The sequence below is a fragment of the Engraulis encrasicolus genome, chromosome 16 (genome assembly GCF_034702125.1).
Source record: "Engraulis encrasicolus isolate BLACKSEA-1 chromosome 16, IST_EnEncr_1.0, whole genome shotgun sequence".
Lineage (NCBI taxonomy): Eukaryota > Metazoa > Chordata > Actinopteri > Clupeiformes > Engraulidae > Engraulis > Engraulis encrasicolus.
The window spans coordinates 51,402,275-51,429,774 of NC_085872.1; the positions used below are offsets into that span (position 1 = coordinate 51,402,275).

The 27,500-nt window shown below is 41.5% G+C and overlaps 1 protein-coding gene across 1 annotated transcript in view; it reads right to left on the bottom strand.

Moving 5' to 3' along the window:
* Positions 1–27,500, bottom strand: part of LOC134466157 (ATP-dependent 6-phosphofructokinase, platelet type-like) — a 57,185-nt gene that overhangs the window by 18,563 nt on the left and 11,122 nt on the right. Inside the window, exons 4-12 of the mRNA XM_063220052.1 lie at positions 20,556–20,745; positions 18,855–19,020; positions 13,929–13,973; positions 13,260–13,368; positions 11,798–11,893; positions 11,413–11,505; positions 9,360–9,485; positions 8,289–8,353; positions 6,782–6,851 (exon numbers count right to left, since the gene is read on the bottom strand). Of these exons, the coding sequence (XP_063076122.1) occupies positions 6,782–6,851; positions 8,289–8,353; positions 9,360–9,485; positions 11,413–11,505; positions 11,798–11,893; positions 13,260–13,368; positions 13,929–13,973; positions 18,855–19,020; positions 20,556–20,745 (960 nt within the window). The remainder of the gene's footprint in view (positions 1–6,781; positions 6,852–8,288; positions 8,354–9,359; positions 9,486–11,412; positions 11,506–11,797; positions 11,894–13,259; positions 13,369–13,928; positions 13,974–18,854; positions 19,021–20,555; positions 20,746–27,500) is intronic.

Consider the following 27,500-nt stretch of genomic DNA (forward strand, 5'->3'; position numbering starts at 1 on the left):
GCACACGCACACGCACACGCACGCGCACACGCACACACACACACACACACACATAAACGCACACGCACACGCACACGCACACACACACAAACACATAAACGCACACGCACACGCACACGCACACGCGCACACACACACACACACACACAAGTATTCATTCAGCACAACCAGCACACACGAGATATTTTCCCCTTATTCTTTACATTACCTTTAGTTTTAGAAAAATGTCAAGTATTGTTACAGTATGAACAAAAAAAGAAAAGAAAATGAGACTTGATCTAGTACTCGATTTGGATTCTTTTGCTTCTAGAATACATTTTAGAAAATTTCTCTCCTGAAATGTGGTTTGGAATTTTTTTCAATAAATTTTTAGTACTTTATTAGTCCTTTATTGGTGAGAGGACAGTGGCAGAGGGGTCAGGAATGAGTTGGGAGAGATAATCAGAAAACTAGCTACCAACTAGGAATGAGTTGGGAGAGAGAATCAGAAAACTAGCTACCATCTAGGAATAGGTTGGGAGAGCCAATCAGGGTGACCAGGCAAGGAATGAGTTAGGAGAGCCAATCAGGGAAGAGTTTACTAAGGACCAGGGCAGGAATCGAACCCAGGTCTCTGGCGTAGTGGCCCAGACCTCTACCATTAGGCCACACTAAGGAGACCAGGGGGTCGTTTCTCGACAGTGCCTTTGCTAACGACTTTAGCCATTTTGTTCGTTCTTAAGACCAACGTTGTAACCAAGGTCTTGAGTTGGTCTTAAGTTGTTCTTAAGTTGTTCTTAAGTTATTCTTAAGTTGGTCTTGCGTCTAAAGACCAACTGAAGACCAACTTAAGACCAACTTAAGACCAACTCAAGAGCAACTTACGACCAACTCAAGACCGACTTAAGACGGTTAGCAAAGGCAAGAATCGAGAAACGGACTCCAGACCTCTACCATTAGGCCACGCTAAGGAGACCAGGGGCCTCATTTATCAAGCGTTCTTAGGCACAGATCTGTGCGTAAAGCGTGCGTGCGATCATTCCTGAGCAAAGTGTGGGATTTATGAACATGTACTTGAATGTAGAAATGTGCCTAAATCTACGCACACCTCAGACCATGCGTGCAAGTGGAAGAAACACGAAATTGCAAATAATATTGACCGTGCAAGGTACAGTTTGCTTTGAATGACAATGGAGTATGACAGTGTGCTATTTTACAGTGTTTTCATCCATGTGTGTCTCTTTCTTTTACTTATTTTGAAATACTGTCCTCCTGTCGAAAGCACCTCCACTTCTGCTGCGGAAATGTTTCTGTCTCCGCACTTCCCGCCAGCGCTTCGACTGGTGCGTGTGTCCGCGTGTGTTCATGTGTGTCCAAACAGGGTGGCGCTTTCGAATTAACATGGCATTTGAATATATTTTAATACCATATATGGTTACTTGGAGGCGTTTCGGGATGCAAATTACCCCGAATGTGCGCGTGCACAGTGATTTGGAAGGTGTGGGATTTATCATGCAGACGTGTGCGTAGGAGCAGCCAACGCACGTTTGATAAATCCCGATTTTTCTGTACTTGCGAACATTCTAAATTTCACTCGTAAGACACAATTTAGAAGACATTCTACGAACTGATGATAAATGAGGCCCCAGAACTCTACCATTAGGCCACGCTAAGGAGACCAGGGGCCTCATTTATCAAGCGTTCTTAGGCACAGATCTGTGCGTAAAGCGTGCGTGCGATCATTCCTGAGCAAAGTGTGGGATTTATGAACATGTACTTGAACGTAGAAATGTGCCTAAATCTACGCACACCTCAGACCATGCGTGCAAGTGGAAGAAACACGAAATTGCAAATAATATTGACCATGCAAGGTACGGTTTGCTTTGAATGACAATGGAGTATGACAGTGTGCTATTTTACAGTGGTTTCGTCCATGTGTGTCTCCTTCTTTTACTTATTTTGAAACACTGCTCCTGTCGAAAGCACCTCCACTTCTGCCGCGGAAATGTTTCTATATCCGCACTTCCCGCCAGCGCTTCGACTGGCACGTGTGTTCATGTGTGTCCAAACAGGGTTGTGCGCCTTCGAATGAACATTGCATTTGAATATATTTTAATGCCATATACTGTATGGTTATTTGGAGGCGTTTCGGGATGCAAATTACCCAGAATGCGCGCGTGCACAGTGATTTGGAAGGTGTGGGATTCATCATGCAGACGTGTGCGTAGGAGCAGCCAACGCACGTTTGATAAATCCCGATTTTTCTGTACTTGCGAACATTCTAAATTTCACTCGTAAGACACAATTTAGAAGACATTCTACGACCCGATGATAAATGAGGCCCCAGAATTCTACCATTAGGCCACGCTAAGGAGACCAGAGCTCTACTTTTATTGAGGCTTGCCCTTCCGATTACAAACTCCTTCACGTCCCGAGACCAAATAAACGAGGCGGAGGTGTAGCCATACTTTTCTCCAACAAATTTAATTGTACTAAGACGAATCTGGGCTCTTTCTCTTCATTTGAATACATGGCAATGAGGGTCCAAGCAAACCTCAAACTGATTATTATTGTTCTGTACCGCCCACCGAAATTCTCTTCGGCATTCCTGTCTGATTTCTCCACCTTCATGTCCGACGTACTTACTAACTATGATAAAGCAATAATTGCCGGCGACTTTAATATCCACGTAAATAAATCTGATGACGCAATAGCCAAGTCTTTTTTAGACACATTAAATGGATTCGGTCTCGTCCAGAATGTTACAGAACAGCCTACCCATCGGAAAGGCAACACACTTGACCTTGTTATTTCACATGCGCTTGATATCAACAATATATCGGTCACGGACGTCGGCCTCTCCGACCACCACTGTGTGTTTTTTGATTTTGACATTTCAACACAAATTAGCACACCCAACAATGTCATTCACAGACGACGCATTAATGCCTCTGCTGAGCTTAAGATTTCAGACCTCATCAAATCAGGTGACCTACTAAATGGTCACTGCACACCTGATGAAATGGTTGATAGCTTCAACAACAACTTAAGAGGAATTCTAGATAACATAGCTCCAATTAGAACGACGACAAGAACCAGAGCTAGGTATTCACCTTGGATGAATGACTCACTTAGAGCCTTAAAAAGAAAATGCAGAGTAACCGAGTGTCTTTGGAGGAAAACTAAATTAGAAGTCCATAGACAATCCCTTAGGGATGAGATCTCCTCCTACAATAATGCGGTACGCTCAGAGAGAAAAGCATATTTTTCCAAAATCATAACAGACAACAAGCATAATGCGAAAGTTCTTTTTTCCACTATTGACCACCTGCTTAATCCAACACATAGCAATAACAACCTAAATGCAGCATCACATGCCAAGTGCGAGGAATTTGCTAGATTTTTTAATAAAAAGATTGCAGACATTAGAGAAGGCATCCAAGGTGGAAACGCAGCAACCTCTGTCGCCCACTCAGGCGATACACCGAGGGGAGGGTTAAACCCCCCTAGGAGACCTGAGAGCTTCCAAAATTTTTGTCCAATTACAGAGGACGACCTCTGTAAAATAGTCAGGGAAAGTAAGCAGTCTACCTGCAGCCTTGACGCGATCCCCACATATCTGCTAAAAAACATACTTGGTTGCTTAGCAGCACCTTTACTGCAAATTGTTAACACCTCTATGCTTACAGGCATTTTTCCAAGCTCATTCAAAACAGCCATGGTAAAGCCACTCCTAAAAAATACAAATTTAGATCAGAATTCTTTAAACAACTACAGACCTATATCAAACCTCCCCTTTATAAGCAAGGTACTAGAAAAAGTTGTATTTAAACAGCTTAATCAACATCTGGCTGGGAATGATATCTTGGAAAAATTCCAATCAGGCTTTAGAGCCAACCATAGCACCGAAACAGCACTAACCAAAATATAAGTGATTAGGCTCAGCACTGCCGCTAACAAAGTTTCAGCACTTATCCTCCTCGACCTCAGTGCAGCCTTTGACACGATAGACCATAACATACTAATTGACCGCCTTGAATCTTGGGTAGGACTGTCCGGCCACGTCTTAGAGTGGTTCAAAACATATATTACAGGAAGGCAGTTTTTTGTCACCATCGGAGAACACATCTCCAACAAGTATGATGTGCCTTTTGGAGTTTCTCAGGGTAGTTGCTTGGGCCCTCTCTATATGTTGCCCCTTGGCTCCATCATCAGAGAGCACAATGTTGATTTTCATAGCTATGCCGATGACACTCAACTATATATCTCTGTCGAGCCTAGCCAAACCACTGCCATTCATGCCTTGACTAAATGCATGTCTGCCATCACAGATTGGATGAACAGTAACTTCCTAAAATTAAATGAGGATAAAACTGAAGTGTTGCTCATTGGGCCTAAGAAAAAACGTGCAAAACTCCACTCAAGCCTAGGTGACCTAAGCATGCACATTAAAGATAAGGTTACTAGCCTAGGTGTGGTCATAGACTCGGATTTGAGCTTTGAGCCTCACATCAACAAGATAACAAAATCTGTTTTTTTCCATCTTAGAAATGTCAACAAAGTGCGCGGCTTGGCCCCCCGACAAGACGCTGAGAAACGTATTCATGCCTTTGTCACCAGTAGGCTAGACTACTGCAATGCTCTCTTCTCTGGTCTCCCCAAAAAATTAATTGACAAATTGCAACTCATTCAAAATTCTGCGGCAAGAATCCTAACAAGAACCAGAATGAGAGAGCACATCTCTCCTGTCTTGGCAGACCTGCACTGGTTACCTGTCTCATACAGAATCGACTTTAAGATTCTGCTCACAGTATTTAAAGCATTAAATGGACTTGCCCCTAGTTATATCTCTGACATGCTCTCTTTTTATGCCCCTGCTCGAGCTCTCAGGTCCACTGATGCCAAGCTGCTAAGGACCCCCACCCCCCCCCGCAAAAGAAGATCGGCGACGCCGCGTTTGCAGGCTATGCGCCCAAGAGATGGAACGCCCTCCCCATTGAGATCCGATCAGCCAGCTCCGTCGACTCCTTCAAGAAGCAGCTGAAGACCCACCTCTTCATCCTTGCCAACTCCTAGCTGCCAAGGCGTCATAGTGTCCCAGCTGCCGCAGCGCCCTTACTACTCACAACCAGCCCTGGCAGGGGGCTCCCCTAGGTGGCCGCTGGTCTCTGCCTGAGGTTTCTTCCTGACTATAGGGGTTTTTTTTTCCTCAGACCTCACTGAGCTTTTTTTCCCCCTTACAAACTATGATTCAAGCGAAAGGGAGTTTTTCCTCACCCCTGATGCCACCAGGGGCCGCACCTGAGCGCCCAATCTCTGTGTGACTATCTATGACTTATGATAGGTCCAGCCACTATGGACCTTACGCATCCAAGAATCCTGGTCCTAACCTACGTTGACCTTATGACTCTACAATCTCTGTCTATCTCTTCTTCCTCTGCCTTCCTGCTATTTCTGCCTCTCCTCTATACCTCTCCTTTTAAATCCATCTCTAACAATGTTTTTTTCCCATTTGTTAAGCACTTTGAGTTACATGCCTTGTATGACACAGTGCTATACAAATACAATTATTATTATTATTATTATTACATTAGGCCCCGCTAAGGAGACCAGTGCTCTACCATTAGGCCACACTAAGGAGAAGAACTCTACCATTAGGCCACGCTAAGGAGACCAGACCTCTACCATTAGGCCACGCTAAGGAGACCAGAACTCTACCATTAGGCCACCAGAACTCTACCATTAGGCCACACTAAGGAGACCAGACCTCTACCATTAGGCCACACTAAGGAGACCAGAACTCTACCATTAGGCCACGCTAAGGAGACCAGAGCTCTAGCATTAGGCCCCGCTAAGGAGACCAGAACTCTACCATTAGGCCCCGCTAAGGAGACCAGAACTCTACCATTAGGCCACGCTAAAGAGAAGAAAACACTTTTGACCTCTTGGTCAAACAGCAGCCGGTGTTCTGTAAAATACTCCTACATGCCAGATAATCCTACAAACCCCTATTGGGCATGCGCAGACCATGAAACGTCAACACCAGCTGATCCTAAGACTGTGCAATATTAGCAGAGAACAGATAAATACAGTACTTAAATTTTTAATTTACACTACAAGTCTGTGTTTATTGTCGTTATTTGTGTATGTGTGTCTTAGAAATTGAAGTGTGACCCTGGAAGTGTGACCCTAGGTTTTTGGTAGTACTTGTATCCATGACCATGCGATTTTATTTTCATATCTTTCATCTTGTAAATCTAACACCCTGTTTGGTGCTACTGTTTTGTGCTTTACTGTAAACAATATTACGTTGGAAAATATGACAATGTAGGAAAACCTGTCAGAACACCGGTCCTCCTCCTTCTGCAGACCGTGTCTGACATTCTGTGTCACTCTTTCACTTTTACTCCAAAAATAAGAATACTCGGGTGAAAATATAGAACTGAGGCACTCAAAACTATTGCTGGATGATCTTTCTAGGATCTTCATTGTTGATTCATAGACTCTTCAAAATCTGTGTTAACGATTTGAAAAAATAAACATTTAATCTTACAACTGTGTGTACAGTTTATCAAATAGTGTTTGATTTGCAGTGTATCTACACTGATATGCTGATTTGGTGTGATGCTTTTGTATTTATGTCATGCGTTATGCAACAACAGCAGTCAGTAAAGTAATTCAATCATAATTTCTAACCATCATGAAACATTTTCATTCAGAATGCAGATGTAGACGAGGGTGCCTAATAGCCACATCTCATAATGGGTTTCAATTGGAGAAAAGACTACAAATAGCATCTTACGTGGGTGACTTCATCATCGGACATGCGATAGGAGAGGAGTTTGTAGGTGTTTAGGTTATTCTCGAAACTCCTGAAATGAGAGAGAGAGAGAGAGAGAGAGAGAGAGAGAGAGGGAGAGAGAGAGGGAGAGGGAGGGAGAGAGAGAGAGAGCGAGAAAGAGGGAGAGAGAGGGGGAGGGGGAGAGAGAGAGAAAGAGGGAGAGAGGAAGGGGGAGGGAGAGAGAGAGAGAGAGAGAGAATTGTTTGTGTGAGTATATTTTCCATTTGGAAGCTGTTATTAGTTTACTTTTCATTCTTTTTAAAGCCTCGTTTAACCAGTGAATCAAATCATTTTTTTAAATACATTGTCCCTGACCAAGGGAGCGGCACACATGACACTACAAAGGACAAACAGTAAAGTTAATGTAAATGTAATAAAGTATATGAATACATAGAATAAGGTTTCAAGTAAAAAAGAACAAGTGCAAACAAATGTTAATGTGTGTAAATACATCAACCCTCTGGTTTTGTTAGAAACATGGTTACGTTCATGGTATTAACTGTCAAAATTGACCGCCTACGAGTGTTAATTTCATCAACCAGGACAATGACGAAAATAATTCGTCAACGCCCTTTTTTCCCGTGACGATGACGAGACGATGACGAACAAAAATTGCTTGAAGAAAATAAAAATATGACGAAAAAAAAAATATTTTCGTCAAAAACACTAAGACTAGACGAAATTTACAAGCCATGGACGAATGGACATTAAAAAATAGGCCTATATTTTTATATATAATTTGCAATGGTTAATATGATGGTTTCTTGAACTGAAGAGGCACCTGTTTGTCTCTGCAGGCAGAGCCTGGCGCAACTCAGTAGTAGTTCAGTGCGTCCAGTTCAGTTGAGTTTCGGCACTAAAACGTCCCCCAGAAAGAGAAAATAGCCGACGTTGAGAGTTAATTTTGAAACATGTTCAACAACCCTTTTGTGCGTTTCTGCAGTCATGGGAAAAGTTGCTTAAGCCTAAACAGATGCACGGCTACTGTAGTTTTGATAATAAGAATCAATGTTTGGGCGATTGCTAAGGGAGTTAAATTGCCAAGATTTGAAACATTTTCCCGTCGGGGGCAACGCTATAAGACCCAAGGAGGTAGACTCCATGCGATGCGTCTTACAATAGCGTCTTCCAGACATCCCAAGTTCCGAAAACTCATTTCATGGAGATGCTTATCGACCCTCGACACCCCGATGAACAAAACAGCATTAGTGTTTAAACATTTGTATGTTCATGCCCTTTCTATCGTCCAGTTGTCCAGTTACTGAACTCTGTGTGTATATGTGTGTGTGTGTTACTGAACTCTGTGTGTATATATGTTTGTGTGTGTGTGTGTGTGTGTGTGTGTGTGTGTGTGTGTGTGTGTGTGTGTGTGTGTGTGTGTGTGTGTGTGTGTGTGTGTGTGTGTGTGTGTGTGTTAAGTGTGTGTGTTTAGTGTGTCTGTGTGTGTTTAGTGTGTGTGTTTTCATACCTGCCTCTGAGACGCACAGCGTCATCAAAACGTTTCTCGTCCATGGCCTTTTGGACCTCCTGAGTCTGTCACACAAACAGAAGAGGCCATTTTTGTAGTTCAACAAGCACGTCTTATAATGTAAAAAGGGAAAGAAATCTGGTGCCACACGGATGTCTATTTTCTGTAATTTACTTTTTAGTGCAGTGAGACTAACGTTTCGACATGCGTCTTCATCAGAGTCCCCAGAGAAATGGTTTGCCAACGCCCAAATAAATTGGAGATCCACAGCAGGTGTGCGTAAGGGGGCGTGGGTATTTCCTGTAGCGCAAACCAAATCACTGGTGTGCCGTACTCAAAATACATTAGTCATTAAAAAAGTGGATTAAAAGTTATATATACAGCTGTTGTAATGCTGTAAACATTTTTGAGCATATGTTTTTGTTTTACATATATGATGGTTATACCTGCTATTTTTGTACTTGTTGAGTTTTGTACTTGATGAATTTCCATTTCATGGTTGCTTGTAACTTTTTCTTTTTAAACTTTTAATCCACTTTTTTCAATGACTAATGTATTTTGAGTACGGCACACCAGTGATTTGGTGAAATTACAGAAAATAGACATCCGTGTGGCACCAGATTTCTTTCCCTTTTTGCCCATGTTTTGGTCCTGCTCTGGTTGCACCGGATTGTTAATTTAGAAGCGCGGAGTGCGTATCTCCTTTGTTTTATACGTCTTATAATGTGTTTCAATGAGGAAAATACTACACAGGCGGCATCATTGTGGGCGACCATTTTTGGCCATTGGTAGACCAAAAGCCTTCAATTGGAGAAAAGACTACACACTAGACTACCTAAAAGGCTATTTTTGTAATTCAATAACCACATTTTATAATGGGTTTCAATTGCTAAAAAGGTTGTTAGTATCATTTGGCAGCATTTCAGGGTATTTTTGTAGTTCAATAGCCATGTCTTGTAATTGGTTTCAAAGACAAAAAAAATACACACTAGGCTACCTGAATAGGCCATTTTTGTAGTTCAATAGCCATCTCTTATAATGGGTTTCAATGGGAGAAAATACCACACTTACCATCTGAACGCACTCCATGAGGGGGACACGGATTGCCTGGTTGCCGCACAATGACACAACGCATGCTGGGGTCGACGCATTAGCCTCTAGCAGTGCTAGCACCGCCTCCACACCCATACGGCTAGCCTGATAGATAGATAGATAGATAGATAGATAGATAGATAGATAGATAGATAGATAGATAGATAGATAGATAGATAGATAGATAGATAGATAGATAGATAGATAGATAGATAGATAGATAGATAGATAGATAGACAGACAAAAATATAGATTGATAGATAGACAGACAGACAGACAGACAGACAGACAGACAGACACACACGCACATACGCACGCACGCATGCACGCACGCATGCACGCACGCATGCACGCACGCATGCACGCACGCACGCACGCATGCACGCACGCACGAGAAGACACACACAAACACACAATATCTCTCTCTCACACACTTCTATGATCAACAGCATGATATGAGACATGATATGATAACCTCATTTGGACTGAATATCCCTTACTTATGTCACTTGTGTTTTGGATGTTGTGTTTTGATGTCAAGAAAGGTTGTATTGTTAGTTTGTTGAATGTGACTGAGTTTTTTCAATTGCTTTGGAGCATTTCTCGAATCTCTCTTGCAATTTGCAAAACACAATGTTCATTCTCAAAACAGCTTTAACAAATGGCAAAACACCGTGCATGACCTGCAAAACTGAGTCTCTTGCTCAAAATCCTTAGTTCATCTTTCAAAAGCAAGCTTTTGTGTCAATGAACGTGTCAGTGCCATCAGAATGGTAAGTCATTGTGTCATAACGTAGGGACAAGTTAGTCAAATTGATTTGTCATGTTGTCAATTGACTAGTACACTTCTGAGGATATTTTTTTGAAGAGAAATGATATTTAGATTGGATGGGAAATGTTGTAAATTCAACTTTATATGACATTGATCAGATAAGATTGTACTAGATATGCATTTAGAGTATGACCTATTTATTGACAGGCCTTCTCATTGTAAAATATAAAAAATAGCCAACTCTGGCTGAGGTGTCAAACTGTGCCCCTACCACCCCTTTTTATTTCTTGCAGGCTCATGTGAAAAACAATATAGAACTGTACAGCTAAACATATTTGAAACAATACACTGATACTGTATACATTGCACTTACTGTCTTGTGAAATTCTAGGGAAATATTTTAATTTTGCATGAAGCGTAATTTTAAAGTGCACATGAGGCATGACGTAATGTAATGCAGCACAGTGCCTATTTTTATATTGCATAAAGTAATGTAATGCAGTACAGTGCCTATTGTTGTATTGCATGCCAGTTTTCTCATTTTCTCATTTTGCATATCAAGACTTTAACAACGATCTAGGGCCTAAATGTTTTGGGGGGTGAGATAGTTTCATGTATTCAGTGACAAAGCGTTTTGAGTGACATGACCAAAGCAATTGATAACGTATGAAAAAACTGAGAATTGTACACAACTATGGCATGGTGGACGAAAGAACTTGCTATATGCTGAAAACAATGAGAAACTTATTGTACAATGTGCACAGGTAACACCAGGAAGTTACAATTGAACAAAAACTTTTGAGAATTATAATTTCGTTGTGAGAAATGTACAAAACCAATTGAGGAAAACTGTAATACAAAATTAATGTCAGTAATGCAAAATCCAAAATTAATAACAATTTAAAATGTTTATTGTAAACATTTTGGGTTGCATCGAACCATGGGTCGAATGTCAAGATACATAACATATCATGGTGTATTTTGTAAAGGGTGTTCAATGGGAGGAAAGAGAGCACACTGGGCTACCTGAAGAGGTAGTGCAATAGCCACATCTTATAATGGGTTTGAATGGGGAAAAGACTACACACTAGGCTACCTGAAGAGGCCATTTTGTAGTTCAATAGCCACCTCTTATAATGGGTATCAATGGGAGAAAAGACTACACGCTAGGCTACCTGAAGAGGCCATTTTTGTAGTTCAATAGCCACCTCTTATAATGGGTTTCAATGGGAGAGAGGACTACAGACTAAGTGTGGTTACCAGGATTCGGTCGAAGGCTGATGGTGTCCCGCCGCGCTGAACGTGGCCCAGAATCGTCACGCGGGTGTCATAACCCAGGCGCTTCACAACCAGCTGCAACACGCAAACAAGTGTAAATATCCCTCCATTTTTGTAGTTCAATAGTCACTTGTTATAATGAGTTCTAATTGGAGGAGAGACTACAGATGGCTAACTGAAGACGCCAAAGACTGCGCACCAGTCGACATGAATACACCATTTTTGTAGTTCAATAGCCACATCTTCTGATGTGTTTCAATTGGAGAATAGACTTCATACTAGTTTATCTGAAGAGGCCATTTTTGTAGCTCAATGGCCATCTCGTATAATGGGTTTTAATGGGATAAAAGACTACAGGTGGCCGTACGTTCTTGACGTATTCGGCAGAGATGGGCTTGTTGGATCTGTCGATGGCGCCTTCTGCTACAATGATGATGTTCAGCCGCTTTTTCCCCGCCCGGTTCTGTAAAAACAACCCCCCCCCCCCCCCCCACACACACACACACACACACACACACAACACACATATACAAACACACAAACACACACGAACAGAAATAGTTTATTAAATAGAACAGTGGGGAAAATCAACCTTCATGTTTCAATTACTGTTACAAGCTACAGTCAAATGAACACATTCTTGATGTTTCCGGAACTTTTTCTGGATCTCGGTTACCTCATAGCTGGCCACGGTGTGTGTGTGTGTGTGTGTGTGTGTGTGTGTGTGTGTGTGTGTGTGTGTGTGTGTGTGTGTGTGTGTGTGTGTGTGTGTGTGTGTGTGTGTGTGTGTGTGTGTGTGTGTGTGTGTGTGTGTGTGTGTGTGTGTGTATGTGTGTGTGTGTGTGTGTCTTATACCTCCAACAGATTTCTGCATATGTCCAGTTTTGTAGTTCAATAGCTGTGTGTTGTGATGGGTTTCAATGAGAGAAAAGACTACACACTACACCATCTAAGAGGCCATTTGTAGTTACATAGCATCGTCTTGTAACAGGTTTCAATGGGAGAAAAGACTATTATTGACTATCTGAAGAGCCAATTTTTGCAGGTCAATAACTTTGTGTTATATTGCGTTTCAATGGGAGAAAAGACTACAAATGGCTGCATTTACCTCCTTGAGCGCACACTTCAGCCAACCCTGCAGTGCGCAAGTTGATTGACAGGTCTGCCTAGTGTTAGACGCACACTATAGAAACGCGTCCCACCTGTATATATGGTTTGCACCAGGGGGTCAGGATTTGGCTGATTAGCTCCGCCGATTAGCAAGGCACTTCCTCGTCGTAATTCCGCCGCATCTTTGCTCAAAGAGGGAGGACGCGATTGGAGGGTGCGCGAGTTTAGTTTTGGGCACACTTACCTATACAGGTGTGTGGTTGAGCACCTCCATGCATCCAATGCCGTCTTCCATATATATTTCTGGTCAATCGTAAGTCAGTCATTAACGTGGCACGTAATTGACTGACTAAACTGGCGCCGGAAACGACTCCATCTTTGAAGCTCAAAAATTCGTTCAATTTTGGCTGAATTTATTAGCCTATCATTTCCCATTGAAATGACTGGAGGTGGGACTTATTCACTCTCTCCAGTTCTTATACTACCTCCATGGTTTGCACTGATGAAGGTCTCAGGACTGAAACATTTGCAATGAACCCCTACTTGGGGGCCCTTTATTTTATTTTTTATTTTACTTGGTAGATTACACAAAATGGATGCCTTGTACTTCTGACAGCTTGCTGCAAATGTCTTATTGAAGAGGCCATGTTTGTAGTTTAACAGCTTTTTGTCATAATGGGTTTCAATGGGAGAAAAGACTACAAATGGCTGCCTTGTACCTCTGACAGCTTGCTGCACATCTTCTCCTCCCAGTTGTCCTTGGGCGGCATTTCGGGAATGAACACCCAGTCGGCTCCGCAGGCTAGCGCACTAACCAGCGCTAAATATCTGATATGACATGAGAAGCATATTGATAACATATTTATAGCATGCTAACCAGCGCTACTTATCTGATATGACATGAATAACACATTAATAACATATTTATAGTATGCCAACCAGCGCTGCTTATCTGATATGACATGAATAACACATTAATAACATATTTATAGTATGCCAACCAGCGCTGCTTATCTCATATGACATGAATAACACATTAATAACATATTTATAGCATGCTAGCCAACGCTGCTTATCTGATATGACATGAATAACACATTAATAACATATTTATAGCATGCTAGCCAACGCTACTTATCTGATATGACATGAATAACACATTAATAACATTTATAGCATGCTAGCCAGCGCTACATATGTAAAACGCACACACACCCACACCCACACACACACACACACACACACACACACACACACACACACACACACACACACACACACACACACACACACAAACATATATACACATACACACACACACACACACACACACACACACACACAAACATATATACACACAGAGTTCAGTAACACACACACATACTTACCCGCAGTGTCGTCCCATTACCTCCAGAACAAAAGTTCTCTGGTGACTAGAAAACCAAAAGGAAACATTTTATTCACATCATTATATTTATATATACAGTGATATGACTTTAGGCACCCTTTTGGAAAACATTATGTGACAGATTGGGTTGTGCCCCCCCTATCTGACTGATTCCGATTGGTTCCTGGCCTCTTTCTGCGGTTGGCTGAACCGTGAGTGTAGGGACTCTTATGTTGATAAATTTAGCTTTGGGAAGGTGACGTGGGCCTCTTTCCGCTCAGCTGTTGTTTTGGGAGCAAAGGACGCCGGCTGGCGTGTGAGCTGCTGCTAGCCGTGATCATTATCCGGTAGATTCGGTACCTTCAGGTAGGCATTTTACATTCATACTTTATGATGTGTCCGATCGCCGTATTGTCTGAATTACGGACCTGATTCTGTGACTGTATTCCACTTCTAGCCACTTTTGTGTGGAACTGCACTCTGCTGTGAACTGGCTTTCACTTCGTGCTGCCTATACTGCACTGGTGTGTACCTCTCTTTGGTTGGCGTGTCGCCCCATCATCTGTGCCCTGTGGCAGGCCTGATTTGCGGTGCTTACGCCGGCTTTGGAGTGGCCAAAGGGGTTGGCCCCTGTGTACCTGACTGCAGTCAGTGGATGGTAAGCTGGCCTATGCTACGTTGATGTTGTTGCTCCAATGGTAATGATGACCCTATTCATTAATCTACCCTCACTTCCCTCGGATTGTTCCGAAACACGGATCTATGATCGGGTTAGCGGTGCCTCTCTGACGCTGTAAGTATCCATTTCTTCCTCTTGATTGTCGCTGTCACCAATTACCTCTAGGCTAGTGAGTAATGGGTACCCATCTGTTACAGGTGGGATTGCTAGCTACACTCCTCGGAGGTTGCTGTTTTGTTGCCGTCACACTCTGCGCCGGTTCCGAACTGGCTCCACCTGCTCGTCCTGCTTTGGGCCCACTGTTTATTTGTTTAGTTTTCCTGTGACCTGACTTTCGTTTGGTTTAATTATTTTCATTTTTGTTGGTTTGTTATTTTCTGGCCCATTTCTTGGGACACCAGCCTCCTCGCTGCGCATTGCGCAGGTCTGGTTACTACCTGTGTGTGTGTTGTGAGTGTGTGTGTGTTCTGTGCGTCTGTGTGCGTGTGTGTGGTTATCATCTAGGCACGACACCGGAGGCAAGTGTACACCCCCTTCAGTCAACCTACGGCGGTGTAGTTCTCTCCTCTCTTGCTACACGAAAGTTAAGTTGCATCTAGTCCTCACTGTGTATGCAAATTGTGTAATACATTAGCACGTGTCATTCTCGCTATTGAGTGTCTCTCTCTTCTCCCCTCCCTGGATAGGTACGGAGTTGCCATAGCGCGCCGGTCTTCAGGTGGTGGATTCCCTCACTTTTCCATCGCTGTGTGCACTTGGGTGACTATTACTATTTTGCTGTGTGTAGTAGCAGTAGTAGACGTGTGTTTTCTTTTTATTGTGTGTGCCTATTTTTATGGTGTGTGCTTATTTTTGTGTGGCCTTTTCCCTAGTCTTTAACTATCCCCTTTCAACCGTGCTGCTATTGGTTAGTCTAAGCCTAGCCCCCCCCCCTTTAAGAGTGACACCATTGCCCTGTCTCCCTCGTACTGGGAAGTTTCATATGACTGAGTGTAGCCTCCCTCCTCTCTCGCACAGGTGCCGTGCATGTGTATGCGTGGTGTGTGTTTGTGGCCATTGGCCATATTGCTCCACATAACGGCCCGTCTGTGGGTGTCTAATAGGGATCAGTGCAATATTGTCTTTAATACAGTTCATTCATATTGTATTTTGTAATGTATTAGTATTAGTTCCTTTGCATCACCACTGCATATTTGCACATTTGAATTCACCTGACTCCACTGGCCTGGATGTGTATTTTATTGATCTGTATGTGTATAGACTGAGAACCCTGTGTCGAATGTGAAACCTCAGTGTACTTGTTTGCATCCATGAGACTCATGATTTTGGCCTGATCAGCCAACATTGATATCTTATTGTGCTGTACATATCCTATTTGTGAAAAGAGAATAAACACTTGAACTTGACTCCTGCCTAGGAGTGCTTCGAACCTTTGTCCTGGTTTACTAATTTTGGGGGTAATTTCACTCCTAGGTTGTCTTCCCCCACCCTAGGTGGCATAGTCGTGCAAGAGCTGAGCTGAATTTAATTAAATGTTTACGTGCCACTGTTACAACATTACATCAGTTTAGATCTGGTACCTTTTGAAGCAGCAACTCCATTTCAACATATTTAGGATGTAATGTAATGCAATGTAATGTAATGTAATGTAATGTAATAGGGAAGAAGAAACATTTAGTTTATTGTCAGGTGAAATGGTGAAATTACGTTTGACCAGTCTCCAACGTGCAGTTTAACGAAAAACATTTAACCCTTGTGTTGTGTTCAAAAGCTGCATACACCTGTGGTGTTCGGGTCATTTTTGACCCATGATAGCAGAACTCAGCCATAAAATACCTAAAAACACTAGTTCTCATCAAATATTGTTTTTCATCTCATAGCTAACTTGATATGTATTCATATCCATGGAAATATTACTTTGTTTATTAATCTTTTTGACTTTACAGGCCTTTTATCTTACATTATGCAAATCGTTTTTGATGACCAAAACTATCAAAACCTGCATAAATGCACTATTAATACTTCCTAAAGTGATACAATTAGTGATTATGTTGTCCATGTATTACAGCGCCCGCACCAAGTGCCCGCACCAACTTTGATGTCGTATAACTCTTGAATGACTAAAGCTATGACTACGAAACTTTCTGACTTTTCCTAAAATGAAGTTGGCTACAATGTGATACCAAAAGATTAGGTCTATCATTTTTGTTGTTGCCATGGCAACGGTTTTCTGACGGGTACACCTGACCAAAAATCACTGATCTAAGTCTCATCATCATCACTTTTCATATTTTTTCACATTTTCATTAGAATCAGACACCCTTGTGAACATTTGAAGTGGTCTGATGCACATAATAGCCAAAATTGATATGCATTACCCAAGTTAGATGGAAAATACATTAACCCTGTGAAACCTGAACCATGAAAGCAATGAGAGAAAATTCTATTTTTTTGGAATTTGCTTCAATATTGGTCCCTTATAAGAAATGTAAAAAAAAATTCAAAATTTTGTTAAGGTCGCTGAGATATTTAATGCATCATATATGATGCATCAGGCTTTTAATGAATGGAAATTCCAATTTCATGACCATTGAAAAATGACTTTTAATGCATTTACAACTTTTTTTTTAATTTAAAAAAGTTGTCAGACAATTTAATTTGAGGATTATCTTTAAATATTTAGTGAGATCCTGCCATTTTTTAAAGCCTATCCTTGTTTTAGCAGGACCATATTTTACATTTCCCACAGCCTGGTTGGGTATTTTTTTAAAATCTATGTAAAAACATAGCTGATCGAATGCTCAACAACCTATTTATGAGTGTAATATAGATCATTATTCATTTTTGATGTGTAAATTTGAATATATGGGTCCATTACTACAATTGGACCATTTCTCCATTCACTTCAATGCATTTTTTACGAGATCATAATTTCAACATTTTGCATTGCATTTTCAAAATTGCAAGTAAAACCTGTTTCTTAAGGCAATATCTTTGTCTTGAAGTAAAACAACTTGTGTGTTTTGTTAAACGATCGTCGTGGTATGCTTTGTAAGTTTCCCTATGGAGCAAATGCATTGATGGCTGACTTCCTGCCACCGCCGGATGGTGCTTATATGTCTCATCAGTTTTAGCACGATCTCTCTGCAACACGGTGTAAAAATATAAACTCTTCCTTGCTTAATTGCACAAAGCAGGTGTTCAAATTAAAGGATGTAGAGTTATATTTCGGAAATTTGTACACAAACCTTATGCAATTTGACGAAATCTCAGCGTCGGTCAGGGAAACCGCTTCTACCCCATTTTCCTGTTTTTCGCCGAGCTGTGGTCAACTTGTTGTCGACCGCTGCTCTCTTGTGGCGGTTTCCGTGTACTGCAGGACGTTTGGAAATGACACGCAGGATGTTTTTCAGATCGATTTTTTTGTGTGTCAGCGTGGAGAGGGCTTTGAATTTGATGAGACATATATGATGCATCCGGTGCGATAGGGTTAAGGTGACATTTTGGGTAAACAAATCAGGAAATGACGTCATAATGACGTCATAATATCCAATAATGACACCAAACTGATGTCATTCATAGATCTTTGGCTGAAGATCATCCCTTCCAAGTTTGATGGTCATACACCATTCGGTTCCCAAGTTATGAGGGGGGGGGGTCAAAAGAGCCTCCCCCCGGTCCCAGGTATGCCAAAAAAGCCCGGTCTGGATAGGGTTAAATAAGACATTGGCAATAAACTCTATTTCTCTCACACACACACACACAAGTCTGTTATTAGAATATACAGTATGGGATGTGAAGTCTGTTATTAGAATATACAGTATGGGATGCGAAGTCTGGGAAGGAATAATGACTCTCGTGAATCAAATGTGCCTGCACGCTGCCCAATTTCAAAAGGATAACTGATCAGTCCGTGAATCTTCTCTCGCTTGTGCTGCCCCCCTCCTTGTCCCCACGCACGCTAAAGTTGTTTGTGAATGTACCGTTAGCCATAACCACCTCATGAAACACACTACCTGAAAGCACAATACATCTGGCTGCAGTTGGCATTTCAGATTATTTTTACCTGGTTGGAGTTGGCATTTCAGATTATTTTTACCTGGTTGCAGTTGTGGTGATTATTGTCGTGGTGATTGTTTTCGTGGTGATTGTTGTCATGGTGATTATTGTTGTGGTGATTATCGTCGTGGTGATTATCGTCGTGGTGATTATTGTCATGGTGATTATTGTCGTGGTGATTATCGTTACCTGGTTGCGGTCGTGGTGATGGAGTCCACTACTTCCAGGATGCGGTGCAGAGCGGAGTCCGTTCCGATCGTCATATCGGTACCACAGAAGTCGTTATCGATCGAGCCGACCATGCCAACGATGTGGAGGTCAGAATAACGATCAGCAGTCGCTTGGTCCAGATGACCTGATAGAGAGATAGATAGATAGATAGATAGATAGATAGATAGATAGATAGATAGATAGATAGATAGATAGATAGATAGATAGATAGACAGACAGACAGACAGACAGACAGACAGACAGACAGACAGACAGACAGAAATATAGATGCTTGTTTCTTTGTTTCTTCCTGCTTTCCATTCTTTCTTTCTTTATTTCTTTCTTTCTTTTTTTCTTTCTTTATTTCTTTCTTTCTTTCTTTCTTTCTTTCTTTCTTTCTTTCCTTCCCATTGATCTCTATTCCAGAATCTAATGAATGTCGGCCCTCTCAAAATTCCAACTGCCAAAGTTCAACACTCTTTCACTTGATTGTCACATTTTCTTTCTTTCTTTCTTTCTTTCTTTCTTTCTTTCTTTCTTTCTTTCTTTCTTTCTTTCTTTCTTTCTTTCTTTCTTATTGTTCTGTATTACAGAGAAGATTGTTATGAGTGTGGTTGCAACTGGTGGTAAAGCCATGTACAAAATATGTATTAAAGTACTGAACAAAAAATGGTTGATTGCAAGAACAGATACACCATGGCGTAATGTATTAATGATGAAAGAGGATATCAAGCCAGCCAGAGCCTTGTACAAGCCGCCATTAACTAAGAGAATGGGAGACTTACAATGGAGGGTATTGCATGGTATTGTGGCCACAAACTCTTTCATATCTTTTCTAAATCCTGAAGTAGCAGCACACTGTCCTTTTTGCATGGAAAGAGAAACTGTGTTTCACATGTTCTTTTATTGTTTAAGGCTGTGTTCTTTGTTTTTTTGGAGGGACTCCTGCAGAGATTTGGGGAACCCTTCTCAAAACAAGTGTTTATACTTGGGTTTAAATATTGTAAAAAGAAGAGCTCCAAAGCGCAACTGATTAATTACATCTTGGGCAATGCTAAAATGTCAAATGTCTATTTACATCACTAGGAAAAACAAAATTGAGCAAGACAGTGATGATGATGTATTGACAACTTTTGTGAGGTTAGTTAAAGTGAGAATACAGATGGAGTTCAACTTTTATAAGTCTATGAAGAATGTTGATGCTTTTGAACATGTATGGTGTCATATAAGAGCTCTGTCACTGATGGAAACCTGACATTTGCGCAATGGTTAGAATGAAATTTGGTTTTTTTTTCTAGACCTCTGGCTGGAGTGTGTTTTTAACTGCATAATGTATTTTCTTTCTTTCTTTCTTTCTTTCTTTCTTTCTTTCTTTCTTTCTTTCTTTCTTTCTTTCTTTCTTTCTTTCTTTCTTATTGTTCTGTATTACAGAAAGTAATGTATCTCAAAATTCCAACTGCCAAAGCTCCCCGGGCGCCGCTCAGCAGGCAGCCCACTGCTACGGACTAGTGTGTATACTTCAGTGTGATTCACTACTCCAAATGGGATAAAGTGTAGAGAAAGAATTTCTCCTAGGGGACAAAAAATTGTCTCCAGTTGAAAATTATTGTTCTGTATTACAGAAAGTAATGTGTCTCAAAACTCCAACTGTCAAAGTTCAACACCCTTTCTGTCCCTCACCTGACTGGACGAGCTCCTTCAGTAGTCCCGCCCACTCCTCTCGGAACATGTTGGCCCCGGTCAGACTGCCGTCTCCACCAATCACACACAGGTTGGTGATGCCGCGACTCAGCAGGTGCAGCGCCGCCCTCAGACGACCTTCACGCTGGCGGAAATCAGAGCAGCGCGCAGAACCAATCACCGTGCCGCCCTGAGAACCAATCAGGAGAGAGAGAGAGAGATGCAGAACCAATCACCGTGCCCCCCTGAGAACCAATCAGGAGAGAGAGAGAGAACCAATCACCGTGCCACCCTGACATGGGGAGAGAGAGAGAACCAATCAGGAGAGAGAGAGAGATGCAGAACCAATCACCGTGCCACCCTGACATGGGGAGAGAGAGAGAGCCAATCACCGTGCCACCCTGACATGGGGAGCGAGAGAGAACCAATCAGGAGAGAGAGAGAGAGATGCAGAACTGCAGAACCAATCGGGAGAGACAGAGAGAGATGCAGAACCAATCACCGTACCACCCTGACATGGGGAGAGAGAGAGAACCAATCAGGAGAGAGAGAGAGAGAGATGGAGGGAGGGAGAGAGAGGGAGAGAGGGAGAGCGAGAGAGAGAGAGAGAGAGATGGAGGGAGGGAGAGAGAGAGAGAGAGAGAGAGAGAGAGGGAGAGAGAGAGAAAGAGAGATGGAGAGAGAAAGAGAGGAAGGGAGAGAGAAAGAGAGAGAGAAAGAGAAAGAAAGAAAGAGAGGGAGTGAGAGAGAAAGAGAAATAGAGAGAGAGAGAGAAAAATAGAGGAGGAATAGAGAGAGTGTGTGTTTTCATGTATGATAAGTGCAAATTTGGGAGTAAAATCCATAAATGACCTGCTCAAATTCTGGAAATAAACTATTAAAGTTTATTAAGTGCACCTTTAATACGAAGTAAAGCGGAACCTCAGAGGCGGAGATTCATGCAGCAACGTCTTATAATGGGATTCAATGGGATGTAGAAATATCATCTTCTGTTAGTAATTTCTAGCCTTTTCTCCTTTTGAAACATATTATAAAACATGGATGTTGGACTAGAGAAATGACCTCTTGACCTAGTGTGCTACAGTCGGTCCCCCTACAATGCACACCCTTTACCGAGGTACGTACCGGGCCTAGCTGCAGTGTACCCAAACAACCGCCGGGTGGCACTTGGGAGCGCTCGCTATACAGCGCTTGCTGTACTTGGTAGCGCATGTTCAGGTTTGTATTGAGAGATCAATGACCCAATAACCCATAATCCAGAAGGATTTAAAAAAAACTGTATATATATATATGATATCTCTCTATCTCTCTTTCTCTCTCAATACACATTCACTCACGCGCACACACACACGGGCGCGCGCACACATACACATACACATACACATACACACACACACTCTCTCTCTCTTTCTCTCTCTCTCTCTCTTGTTCATATCAGATAACCATAGCACAGAGTGGTGAAGAAGCGCAAATGTGTTGGCAACATTTATTACCATATGGAATATTTTAGACGATCTTGACGGCATATTAATATGCTCATATTCACCAGCACGCACCGATTCAGCGGATAACGACATGCCTAATTAAATTGTGTGAGAACACCTCCAGGAAGTAGGAAGAGTCATAAAAAGAATAAATAGCCTAATGAATTTTCTTTTTTTTTAAATGATGATCGGATGAATTGCCATTAATGTGCAAGCTCTATGTGTAGACCTAAATTGAGTGTAGCCACAAGCCCCTATACCGATTCTCGCATCGCAAGATTTGAAACGTCTAATATTGCAACTTCAAACTTGTTTTCTGGATGTGGATACTTTTTTCGTTTGGTAAAAATTACGGAGAGTGCAATAGGGGGCCTAAACCTCACCGCAGTAACCTACAGCGCCGCGTTTGAGCGTTTAAGCGTTGGCTATTTATCTTACATCGCCAACAGCTGGGGCGATAACCTAACCTACACTTCCGTAATGAATTTAATGTTGTCACATTGGCAAAAATTAGCAAGCGATTGATATTGCTGTTTTCGTGCTCAAATTAAGTGTAAGCAACTGTCGGGTTATGTGGGACAGGCGCACACATGCGGAACTCTGGTAGCCATAACCAACAGAACAGATGTCACGTGTCAGATGTCACATCCCCACCTGCATTTTTTGCTGTTTGCTATGACTAATCAATGCACCGAGTGTAGTGTAGGCCTATGCCATTAAATTATGCCCAAAAAGTATGCCTATGCCAAAACATTTTTAAACTAAACAATGTCTGCGCAGCCAGGGATTCTCTCTCTCTCTCTCTCTCTCTCTCTCTCTCTCTCTCACTCACTCACACACACACACACACACCCGCCTATTCATATAGGCTAGGAGAGGACGTTAATTTGGCATAGGTCAACTGCAAGGGACTACTAATTTGTGACTTGACGTGATGTGTGAATAATTACGCTATGCAACAGGCATATTTAGCCGCCCATTGAAAGGCGCGTACTCAGTCATTTTTGTGCTCATCTTATTGTGGTAGCCTGAATGTGACTGTCGTGCCGAAAAGCGAGTCCCTGCCAGAACAAGAGTGCCCTCATTGAAACCAATGTCATTTTTTGAGAGAAAAATATACTCATTTTTGCAGAATGAATTACATAATATATGAACTAAAATATGCTTATGAAATATTACTCGTCCTCCACTTAATATGAGCTATTTGACTGAAACCGCAACATTTGTTATTATGACAATTATTCGATTCCTTTATGGAAATAATAGCCTACTGAAATTGTAACCAGCTCTTTGTAGCCTAATTCTTCCAGAAGGAATGCAGATGCTTTATGGATATGCTTTCCATCCATGCACTCTCCGTGCAGGGGTGGTGGAAAGACACCAAACGTGCCATCACCATCCCCCCGGACCCACGAAACCCACTGCGCTCCGAAGTTGAATTCCTTTTACTATTTGCTATGTGTGCATAAAGCGCATGTTCGATTTGCTGTAATAGGCTACGACCAGTAGCCTCGACGTTTCTGTCTTTTCTTTTCCTTCTTTCAATATTTAGTAGGCTAACATATGTTTAAGCCTAAAAATATAATAAATAAATAGAAATAATTTGGTATCCATGTCTGGTTAGCGTCTGGGCATTTGTGGTCTTTACCTGGTTCTCCACACCATCTTATGACAATGTTGAACAAAATGTGACAATGTTGAACAAAAAAAACGGATGCACACACGTCATACTCTTTTATTACCTCATATTGTTTTTATTGTATTGATTTTTAATTCTGTGTATAAACAAATAAACGTAGGCTAAACTTGAAATTTCAGTAGGCCTAAGAGTGTAAATTTATTTTACAAGTAGGCCTACAGAGTTTTAGTAGACAATGCCTACACAGCAGCCTTTACAAGTTGCCTAATGTAGGCTACACTGCAGATAAAGACAGCAGAAAACATCCTTTCTGCCCGGCTTAACCAGAATTGCGTTCCGTCCCTTTCGCTGTGTCTCCTGCGACTCGGCCTGTTGTTTGTGCAGTAGTGCGCTGTTTCCCTTCACCTACCAGTGGGCTCACCACCTAGATCGATGATTTGGTCGATGACTGTAGGCCTATCCAGGTGACTGGACACTTAAAAGACTTTGTAAGGATTTATTTTTAGGCATAGCCTACTTAGATTTTTTTGAATGCCATCTTTGTCCTGAGTGAATTCTGAATCAAGACCAGACTGCGTTGCTGCCATCCTTGTTGAGTCACTAGCCAACTGCACTTTTTGCACCATGGGATTTACAGTAGAGTAAGGACATTGAAGTAGGCTAGGCTAGGCCTACACCTGGACACTTAAAATACTTTGTAAGGATTTATTTTTAGGCATAGTTTGATTTTTTGAACGCCTTTTTATTGATCTAGGCTATGTTTTTATTGCTATTTGTAACAACACAACAAATAAACATTCAAACTTTTGAAACAATATCCATACTCTGCCTTGCATCTCTCGTGTGTGTGTGTGTGTGTGTGTGTGTGTGTGTGTGTGTGTGTGTGTGTGTGTGTGTGTGTGTGCGCGCGCGCGCGCTCGTGAAAAAAAACCTCTTGGCCGCAAACTGTTAAACTCACACGGCTTGGAGGGGCGCTTACATAAATTTCAACTGACTACAGTCTTCAACTGTGTGACGCTATGAATGTTTGTCTGGGAGGGGGTGATTAAACCCCCACACGCACACAAAAGAGCTCGTGGTGTGACAGGTTATCCAGCCTCCGAAGAAGGAGTCATAGTTCAGAAGTGTTCACAAGCACTAATAATAGCCTAATAATAATAAAAAACCCGTCTTCAATCTATTAGGCCTAGTCTGTATCCTGTGGATATCCGTTCCTGACATGAATGCAGAATAATAAAAACAAAACACCGTCGACTGGCGGTCTTGTTTAGGGCTCACGCGTGTGTTATTATTAAATGCCCAATGTTACGTGCAACAGAATGTCGTCGCCAAATTTAAAATTCGATCTCTCTCATGCTGGCGTTACGGGACACACTTAATTACAATGGTGTTCCTGTCTGATTGACTCGGTTTTAATTGTCTTTACCGGTTCAAATTGTAGGTAGGCCTATGCAAACTGGATTGGGAGATGGTGAATGAAAGACAGAAAAAAGTCGAGTTTAAATTCACATGGTGGTCTTGTTTAGGGCTCACACTTGTGTTATTATCAAATGCCCTATCAAATGCCCAATGCTAAATAAAACATGCAATTTGCTGACTGTATTTCTACTACTACTAAAACTGGGGGATGGACAAGCACGGAAGCACAAACAGACACACAAACACAGGCAGACGCTTGGATGTCAACTGACTACAGTCTTCAACTGTGTGACGGTATGAATGTTTGTCTGTGGGGGAGGGGGTGATTAAACCCCCACACGCACACAAAAGAGCTCTCTCTCTCTCTCTCTCTCTCTCTCTCTCTCTCCCCCCAACAACACAAGAGGGAATATTCGCATTGGACGCACTTGTTTAGTCCCTCACAATGTGTAGGGCCTATGCTTGGTTGCCATATTAAAATCAGGTTTTAAGAAGAGCACACACAATCGAATCGAATTAACACAATCGAAAGTAGCCTATAGCCAAATATTTTAATTAAATTCGGGCGGTCGGTTGAATCATTCAAATAGCCTAATTAAAAATAGCCTATAGCCTATAGTAGCCTATATAGGCCTACCACCAACAAAAATTATGAAATAATGAAAACAAATTATACTCTGTAGCCGCCTTAACAATAGAAGTAATTAGGCCTATTCTGCCCTGCTAAGGCAAAAGGCAGTAACTTCAAATTTTTCAAAAATGAGTTTTTGTCAAATTTGCAATAATAAGCATCAGTTTTATCATGTGAACAAACATGGAGTTTGAAATCAGTTGTTTTGAGGGTAAAAAAAGGTGTAAAGTAAAACAAGCTGAAAATCCTTTGGGTAAACTAAGGCAGAAGACAGTAACTTCAGTTACTGCTTTTTGCCTTCTGCTCTGGACCTGCAGAATTCTGGAACTCTGATGTTCCAAACTGAGGCAGAACACAGTAACTTCAGTTACTGTTCATCTGTTAACAGTTAAAACTCCTTCTTTAAATTTCAGTCATGTAAATAATCAAAAAAAATATAAAATGAAACTATTATATTATGAAACATGATCAGCCTGCTAGGCAATGTGTGTAACTACTATTTGAGGTAGTATGAAATACAAATAAACACAACAAAAACCATTTATTATTATTATTAGCCTATTATTATTATTAACAATTTATATGTTAATAAACATGACATTTTGTCATAATGACTCTAATAGTGTGTATACTGCTTAAATTATATGTGAAAGTTGTATTTGTTGCTTATTATTCAGATTTAAAATGGAAGTTACTGTCTTCTGCCTTAGTATGACTAATTGTCATTCCGGGGGCAATGCTAAGGCAGAACACAGTAACTTCCAAAAAAGGGTCAAAGGTTAACTATTTGTAAAATTATTTTTATGAATAGATGTAGGCAGGCATACACTACAAACTGTGAAAATTACAGCTTTGTAGCTATAACCAGATTGTGGTGACATTAATTTATTTTAAGATAACTTTAACATCATTTTTCTCAGTTTCACACTCTGGTGAGTTACTGTCTTTTGCCTTAGTAGGGCAGTATTAATTAATTCGTTTGCCAAAAAAAATTAGGCCTAAGCAAAAAAAAAAAAAAAGAATTTCCCACGGCACTAGTGTGCCACGGCACAGTGGTTGGGAAACACTTATCATACGACTGCTGTGTTTTTTAAAAAAAAAAGGCAGTGCACAGCCTTTTGTGACACGTCGTGGTGTGACAGGTTATCCAGCCTCCAAAGAAGGAGTCATAGTTCACAAGTGTTCACAAGCACTAATAATAGGCGTAATAATAAAAAACCCGTCTTCAACCTATTAGGCCTGTCTGTATCCTGAGGATATCCGTTCCTGGCATGAATGCAGAATAAACAAAACATCGTCGACTGGCGGTCTTGTTTAGGGCTCACGCGTGTTATTATCAAATGCCAAATGTTACATGCAACACAATGTCGTCGCCAAATTTAAAATTCGATCTCTCTCATGCTGGCGTTACGGGACACACTTAACCCTATCCAGACCGGGCTTTTTTGGCATTCCTGGGACCGGGGGGGGGCTCTTTTGACCCCCCCCTCATAACTTAGGAACTGAATGGCGTATGACCACCAAACTTGGAGGGGATGATCTTCAGCCAAAGATATATGAATGACATCAGTTTCATGTCATTATTGGATATTATGACATCATTATGACGTCATTTCCTGATTTTATTGCCCAAAATGTCACCTTCATGTATTTTCCATCTAACTTGGGTAATGCACATACATTTTGTGTTTCAGACCACTTCAAATGTTCACAAGGGTGTGTGATGCTAATGAAAATGTAAAAAAATATGAAAAGTGATGATGATGAGACTT